This window comes from Mauremys reevesii, linkage group 3 (assembly GCF_016161935.1).
Source record: "Mauremys reevesii isolate NIE-2019 linkage group 3, ASM1616193v1, whole genome shotgun sequence".
NCBI classification, from domain to species: Eukaryota; Metazoa; Chordata; order Testudines; family Geoemydidae; genus Mauremys; species Mauremys reevesii.
The window spans coordinates 27,459,351-27,466,702 of NC_052625.1; the positions used below are offsets into that span (position 1 = coordinate 27,459,351).

At 54.0% G+C, this 7,352-nt stretch overlaps 1 protein-coding gene across 5 annotated transcripts; it reads left to right on the forward strand.

Moving 5' to 3' along the window:
• Positions 1-2,444: 2,444 nt before the first annotated feature.
• On the forward strand, positions 2,445-6,248 carry LOC120401109. 5 transcript variants are annotated; one of them, XR_005596300.1, is made up of 5 exons: positions 3,638-4,045; positions 4,443-5,019; positions 5,334-5,414; positions 5,837-5,942; positions 6,153-6,248. XR_005596300.1 is itself a non-coding variant. In XM_039530765.1 (3 exons), the coding sequence occupies exons 2-3, from the start codon at positions 3,566-3,568 to the stop codon at positions 5,127-5,129; spliced, it is 729 nt and encodes a 242-aa protein (XP_039386699.1). In that variant the 5' UTR covers positions 2,445-2,651; positions 3,515-3,565; the 3' UTR covers positions 5,130-5,259. The 5 variants fall into 5 exon arrangements, 4 of the variants coding, with proteins under 4 accessions (XP_039386699.1, XP_039386703.1, XP_039386700.1 ...); XM_039530765.1 differs by lacking the exons at positions 5,334-5,414; positions 5,837-5,942; positions 6,153-6,248 and adding an exon at positions 2,445-2,651 and having other exon boundaries at positions 3,515-4,045; positions 4,881-5,259; XM_039530769.1 differs by lacking the exons at positions 5,334-5,414; positions 5,837-5,942; positions 6,153-6,248 and adding an exon at positions 2,445-2,651 and having other exon boundaries at positions 3,515-4,045; positions 4,896-5,259.
• Positions 6,249-7,352: the final 1,104 nt, after the last annotated feature.

Consider the following 7,352-nt stretch of genomic DNA (forward strand, 5'->3'; position numbering starts at 1 on the left):
AACTCCCTGGGTGACCTTGGGGTTAACTCACTTCCCCATTACGGCATGTGTCTTCTCCACTATCAAATCAACCTGGGAAGGACAAAAGCCCAGACAATCAACTTCACCTATGGGTGTCTGGTCCTGGGAGCCTAAACCAACTGGACTATCTGCCCCATCACCTCAACTGCCCTGGCTTTCCCTCCTAGGGCCTTGTCCTAAGTGCTCAGCCTGGCCCCTTCCCGGCTTGTCTCTGACCTTTAAAGGACTATCAAAGCCCCTCCCATGCCTGCTCCCCTTGGGGTCTCTCTCCTGGCAGAGCACAGGCTGCCCTTATATCTCTCAGGAGACCTGGGTCCCAGTCACATGCTGCTTCTTGTCACGTGACCCCCCTCACTTATTCCCTTCACCCTAGGGAGCTGCATAACCTGGGCTAGGTGCAGTTGAGCTCCAACCCCTTTCCTGGCCATCTCACCCTGGGGCAGGTTGAAACTGGAAACCTGTGAGCCAAGAGTAACTGTTTGCTCTTAAAGGTGCTGAAAACACAATGGAAGAGGAAATCCTTTGGCCTGGATTTAATTTATTCCAACTGAAAGTGAATGAGAGAAAATAGATCCAGAGTTATCTTCCTAGCAGCAGAAAATGTGGAGATTGATAGATGTTAAGGTCAGTAAGGACCATTATGTGCATCTAGTGGCACCTCCTGTATAACTCAGGCCCTAGAATGTCAGCAAGTGGGTCCTTCAGCCAACCATAACGTGGGACTGAGCCAGAGCACGTCTTTTAGAACAACATCCACATGCATTAGAGCCAGCTGGCTAACAGAAAATCTTTCTTCTTCAGTGACGTGGGGTTAAGGGACATGGAGGTATAGATATGGAGGCTGTGATTAAAGTTAGGTCAGCGAGGCCAGTGTTAATGTGACTAGGTCCCAGGACTGGCTATCAGAAGACCTGCCGTTTTCCATTTCCGGCTTTGGGACCATGAGCGAGTCTCTTCACCGCTGGGTGCCTCGGTTTCCACAACTATCAAATAGAGCTAATCAAGGTGTTGTTTGTTCTCCCCATTTTACAGGGTGGGAAACCAAGACAGAGTTGGGACCTGTCTACACTACAGGTCTCTAGAGCATTTGTAAGCTGCTGACTCCACATGTTGTTCAGAGCCTATGGCCATCACAGCTGTCTTTGTTCTGTGCTTATCCCCTATGTACCAACAGGGCTGGGCGGCCTTTTCTCACTGTGCTGCGGGGAGCAGGTCCTGGGTACTAAGGGTCTGAAGAAGCTCTCAAGGACTAATTTTTGAAAATAATTTTTATCAATGACTTGGGAGAAACCATACAATCACAGCTGCTAAGATTGGTGGATGACAAAATGCTGGCAGAGTGGTAATTACTGATGAGGAGAGGGCAGTGATACAGAGCGATCTGGCTCATTCGGCAAGTTGGACCCATTCAAAGAAAACAAGTTTGACCAGAGCCAAATGCAAGGTCCTATACCTAGCAACAAGGCATGCTGGCCACACCTACAGAATGGGGCAGTGTATCCCGGAAAGTAGTGACTCTGAAAAGGTTTTAGGGGCCACAGTGGAGAAGCCACTCAACATGAGCCCCCATGAACAGGGCTAAAGCCATCATTAGGTGTACGAGCAGAGCCGTGAGGAGGATAGGCAGGTGACACAGCATCAGTGTGACTGCTATTGGAATACGGCATCCAGCTTTGGTGTCCTCAGTTGAAAAAGATGTTGAGAAATGGAAGCTGGGGCAGCAGAGCCACCAAATGTTCTAAGGGTTGGAGAAAAATGCCTTCTAGTGAGCTATTGAAAAATCTCAACCTGTTTAGCTTATCAAAAGAAGATTGAAAGGTGACTTCATTGAAATGTTGAAGTGCCTTAATGGAGAGAAAATATTGAGTATTAAAGGGTGCTTTAATCTAGCAGAGAAAGGTATAACAAGACCCAATGGCAGGTGAAAAGAGACAAATTCATATTACAAATGAGGCACAACTATTCAACAGCGAGGATGATTCACCACAGGAACAGGAAAGTGGTGGATTCTCCATCTCTTAATGTCATTTAATGAAAACTAGATGCCTTTGTGGAATGTGTTTGCCCAAAAAGTAGCTATTGTGGTATGCAGGAGGCCTGTGATATGCAGGAGGTTAGAATAGATACTCTACAGGACTCTTCTGGCCATAAAGTCTATTAATTTTGAAAAAACTGAGTGTAGCATTGGGAGCAGCCTCTGATGTTTTACCGTCTAGCCGGCTTGCTTCCGAGAGTGAACACTCATTGAGTGGGGTGATCCACGGGGAGTAGCTCAAACCTTGAAAGTGTCTGGCCAGCGTCAGGACATTAGCACTTCAGGGGAGGGGTGGGTGTGGCAGTGACATCACAAAGGCTTTTTGCAGGACCTCAGGCTATTGGTCAAAGGTGGTGGGGAGGTGGTGACCTCACAGAGAGATGCTGACAGCAGCTAGGAAGGACAGGGATGCAGGGCCAGGGAAACCTTGGTGACCCCTGTGGCTTTGCTTCAGCAAGTCTCCTTCTTGAGGTCTCTCTTTGAGGATTTGAAGAGTGTTAGGGTTCACGTACGTGAGTGCAAGGAGGAACCTCTTTCACGTTTACTCCTTTCCTTTTACTGATTTTACTATAAACCAGACATCCCTATTTAGAAGGTAAGAGCCGCCGAGAGGTTTGGAACCTGTTCAGTCTGATCCATTTCATGCCAGCTAAATTCGAGACATGGAAAACACTAGTTTAAGGTGGCAGATTTCTATTCCCCACCTAGGATTTTGTCCCTAAGAATGACTGGGCCATTAGGGTTTTTTGGTTTTTTTCGTCTTTTTGTTTTACCTTTTCCTCCATCCCTCCTAGCTTTCTCTTCATCGCTTACTTCTTTTGTCTTTTCCCCTGTTCCCCTCCCACCACCAGGAGGTGTGTGTGTCTGTGTGCTGCAGGGGGTGCTCTGCATTGTGGGAGGTCCACCCAAAAATGTGGGGCTGAAATAGTGCTCGGACAGTGATCCCCAACGGTGACCTGGGCCATCCTTTGGGCTCTCTGGTGAGAACCCTCAGCCTCTAGTCTTTACCCTGATTGGCTGAACAGGAGGTTATTGACAGGGAAGAGACTCAGGTCCTTGTTGTTCTCTTTTAAGACCAATCAGTCATAACCAGTCATATGGTTGATGAATTTTGCTGCTTCTCTGCATTAATTCTCTCTGAGCAGTTCATGAACTGTTGTTGGTCTGGAGCTCATTTGAGAGCACTTTATTCAGGTCATTCAGTGCATGAAATTCAAGATCCGATGGGTAGATTGAAAGTCAGGGCTCTTGGGTCTTATTCCCAACTCTGCCACTGACTGGCTGTGTGACGACTTAAGACAAGTCAATTCTCCTTTCTCAGCCTTAGCTTCTCCCCCTTTCAAGTAGGGATAAGAAGCCGCTCCCACCCACCTCATGGTGGGTGGAGGATGGGGAATCCATTGGAGAGTGTCACTAGGAGCAGTGCATAATATGAGGTGTCCTATCCCATTTACTCAGATCAGGCTGCCTTGACCCCAGACTCACGCCTGCTCCCCGCTCGCTTCCAGGATGTCCAGACCCCTGAGGATGTTCAGGAAGAAGGCTCTGCAGGTGGTCCCAGAGCCTGAGGAAGCAGCTGCCGTCTTCCCCAGGAGCAGAGCGCCCCTCCGTCCCCGCTGGTGGGGAAGGAGCTCCCGGCCGGGCCAGGAGGTGGAAGTGCCCAGCCTTCTGGCAGAGGAAACCCACTCACGGCACAGGTGCTGCAGTGAGAGAGGCACTGGGCAGATTGAAATGGAGCTGGACCGGGATGCGGCTGGGCAGGCAGGACCCAGCCCAGAAGGGGAGCCGGACAGGGTGGCTCTGGGGCTCTGGCTCCGGGGCCCCAAGAGCCCAGCCCTGATTCCCAGCAGGAGGCATCGCCCTCCCCAGGGCAGGAGGTGGAGGATCCCTGTCCCAGCACCAGCAGCTTGGGCCGCTCCCCAGGGGACAGCAGCAGCGCCTGGGACTCAGGCAGCAGCAAGGCCGATGGGCGCCGCTGCTTTGTTCCAGGTGAGGGGCCAGGCTGGGCTCAGGGAGGGGTGAGAAGGGGGCTGTGATCACCCTGAGCCCAGGCACTCGACCAGTGCTATGGGGGTGGGTCCCCAGCCCAGGTGTCTGGCCTGAGCCACGTGAACCCCACTGACAGTAGATGCTGCCACTTTGGTCCTTGATGCTCCAATTGGGTGGGGGGAGGGGAAGGCACCTCCTAGGGAGTCCAGGACAGTGTGTGGGGGCCTCTTTGCTATGGGCTCCTGAAGAAGTTGGGGGCCGAAGGCATCCCTGAGGGGGGGGGCCCAATATGTCCTGCGCCCTGAGGGTGGGAAGGGGGCACATTGCCCCACCATGCTCCTGTCCTTCCCCCGAGTGGCAGCAGGCGTCACCCCGTCCCCTTCTTTCCCTGGTGCAGGGACCCCCAGGGACTCAGAGGACGAGGAGGAGGAATGTGTGGACGTGGCCACAGAGGAGGCTGCTCTCAAAAACAGCCAACAGCAGCTCCAGGGCCCGGAATAGCTATAAACGTTGCCCAGCTGTGCTGGAACTGAGATTGTCCTGTCGCTTCCCAGCACCCAGCGGGTCTTGTCTCTGATGATCCACCAGCCCTAATGGGGACCTTTCTCCACCTTGATCTGGGACCCCCAAAATGGGGGTATTTGTCACACGCCAGCCGGGGTCTCCTCCCCCCACAGACACTATCCCAGTTCCTGACCTTCTTGTGTAGGAGTTGTGGGTGATTTGGACAATGTTGTGGGTCCCCACTAGCCCCCATTCAGGCCTGAGTCCTGCAGCTGGTGTAGGTGGGGCAGGGAGGTCCCTGGCTAACTGTCTCTCTCTCCCCTAACCCCAGTCCTTGTGGGTGCAGGATGAGGCCCCGCAGCTCATGTTCCTGCCCGCCATCCACCCCCGCGTGTTTCGCTGCACAGCAGAGAGGGCAGGACACATTGGAGCCGCACTGCTGCAAGGCAGCTGTGCTGGAGAGGACTGTGGTGAGCGAGACATGGCGCCCAGCAGCTGGAGGGAGGACAGAGACCTGAGAGGGGCTGGGATCTCCCCGTGCCAATGGATGGGGGATGGCTGGTGCTGGAGGGGCAGCTGAGGGCAGGGATTGCTGGGGCTGAAGATTGGGGAGAAGAGACGGGGAAATTCTGAGATTGGTCACTAGTGGGCAGGAATCGGAGGAGCGGGAGGCAGGTGGGGGGATCCTGCTGGCTGTGTGGGGTGCTGGCTGCGTAATCTCCTCACTGGGAAGTGTCAGTGAGGCCCGAATCTCACACACTCCTTTGTCTCCTTTGGGTCTCAGAGGAGCTCATTGAGGAGCTGCCTGATAACTCTCCACCCAGCGGCGTCTCGCTAACTCCCTGATTGCTGTCGGCAACCTCAGGTACCAAGACCCTCCCGCCCGGTTCCCCTAACCCCGGTGCTGCTCAGGCCCAGGGCTGGGAGTCACTGCCCCTCCCGCTCCCAGGTCACTTCCCAAGGGTGGCTCCTGTGGCAGAGGTGGTGGGAAGGTTCACTCTCTCCTGGCTGGGCGATTCTTTTCACTCCAGTAACATAGCAATGGCTTTGGGGAGAATCTCACGCCCAGGATCGGATACAGGAAGGGCAGCAGGGTCCAGGGAACAGGTGCTATTCCTGCCCTGCCACTGTCTGCCTGGGAAACCTTGGCCTTGTCATTCCCTGGCTCGGTGCCTCAGTTTCCATTCTCGCCAGCCTCTGCCTAGTTCCCTGCAGTTTTGCGGCCGTGTTGGTGCCAGTTCCACCCCCACACTGCACAGTCCTATACCGGCTCCTCTCTCTTGCTAGCACCATGATACCTGCCCTTGAGCCAGAGCTGGAGACCCACCTGCTTTGAGCTGCCCTGCATACCGTCTTCACCCTGGGCACGCAGAAGGACACCACCCAAGTCCAGGTAGATCATGCTAAAGTCATGGATTGAAGAGCCAGCTGTCATCCTGCCATGAATCCTGGCTAATTTCCTGCAGTGGGATGTGAATGAGAGAGGCCGGGATATGTGTTTGGGGGGCTCACCAGTGCTTCACAGAGTCCTCTCTTCCCATCCTGTGGCAGGTGTAGACCCACTTTCCCTAACTCTGACCCATGGCTTTCCCTTGCTTTGCAGGATCTGCATAGGGTCTTGCCAGACCTCCTGGATGCCATGCTGGGGAACCTGCTGGCAGAGTCCACAGACACCGACAGGCTCCACTACATCTTGGAGGCGAGCCCGATGAGAGGGTGGGGGCAATTTTACCTTAACTCTTAGATCCAGTCTGTCCTCCTAGCTGGGTCCCCAGTGGCCTGTCCTCGGTCAGGGCAGTCAGTGCAATGCAGTATCAGGCCCTTCCTCCTTGAAGGAGAGAGGAAGGAGCTGGGACTTAAAGCCAGAGCTCTGCCTGGTTTTGTTGCGCAATAACCACAGGGCCCTTGGCTGGCTTGGGGAGTGAGTCTGAACTCCTCCTGTGAGATACAGAAGGGTTGTCTGGTCCTCAGAGAAGAGTCCCAGACTCCTTTCTAAAGAAACAGAAGGACCCCAGAGAATCAGCCCTCCTCTCCGACGGGCCCTGAGATTCCTGGGGGAATTGTGCTCACACTCATTCCATATACCCAACCAAGGACTTGAGAGGCAGGGAGGGGTGAGGGGTCTGTCTCCTCCCTGGTGAGCTGTTCGGGAATCAGAAGTTCAGGGAGGATGGGACCAGCCCCGACACCAAACACTGTTCCAGATTAGAGAGACAATGACAAGTTGTGACCTGCAGAATACAAGCATCATCCTGGGGACAACAAAAAAGCTCTGCAATCAATGAATTCCACCCTGCAGAATGTCTCATCCCCCTGGAGATTGGGGAGAAGGGGGGGATGTCATTAGCACAACACGTGCACCTGCCCATTCATCCTGAGCTGCCTCCTTTCTCCACAGCACATTAACTACTGGATCGTGTACAGGCTGTCGCAGGAGAGAGCCAGGGCCATTAGGAGCAGCACGGCCCTGCTCAGATTCACCATCACCTTCCCTGAGTTTGACGTAAGTGACCTCTGACCCCAGCTTCCTGACTCCAGGCGTAGGTGGGCTGGCTCCAACTGGCTGTAGGATCTGCTGCTGCAGGGGCTGTGGGTTAAGAGTGTTCCTCTTGGGGAGGCAGAGGCAGAGCAGAGCATGAGCTTGGCTTGAGTCAAGTTCTTCTTGTCCTGGTTAAGTGGTGACTGGGCTTTTAAGGGGACCATGCTCCAGGTTCATGCTTTCCTGGGGAAGCAAGTCCTCCTGGAAGGTGTCATGGATTCACAGATCGTGCCCACTCCTGTCCCCGTGTGGTCCGTGGGCGGG

What these genes read in the sequence shown, in the direction of transcription:
- LOC120401109 (XM_039530765.1), top strand. Translation starts at nt 3,566, where the DNA reads ATGTCCAGACCCCTGAGGATGTTCAGGAAGAAGGCTCTGCAGGTGGTC. An exon ending in GCGCCGCTGCTTTGTTCCAG is followed by an intron (nt 4,046 to 4,880) that starts GTGAGGGGCCAG and finishes CCCTAACCCCAG; the next exon opens with TCCTTGTGGGTGCAGGATGA.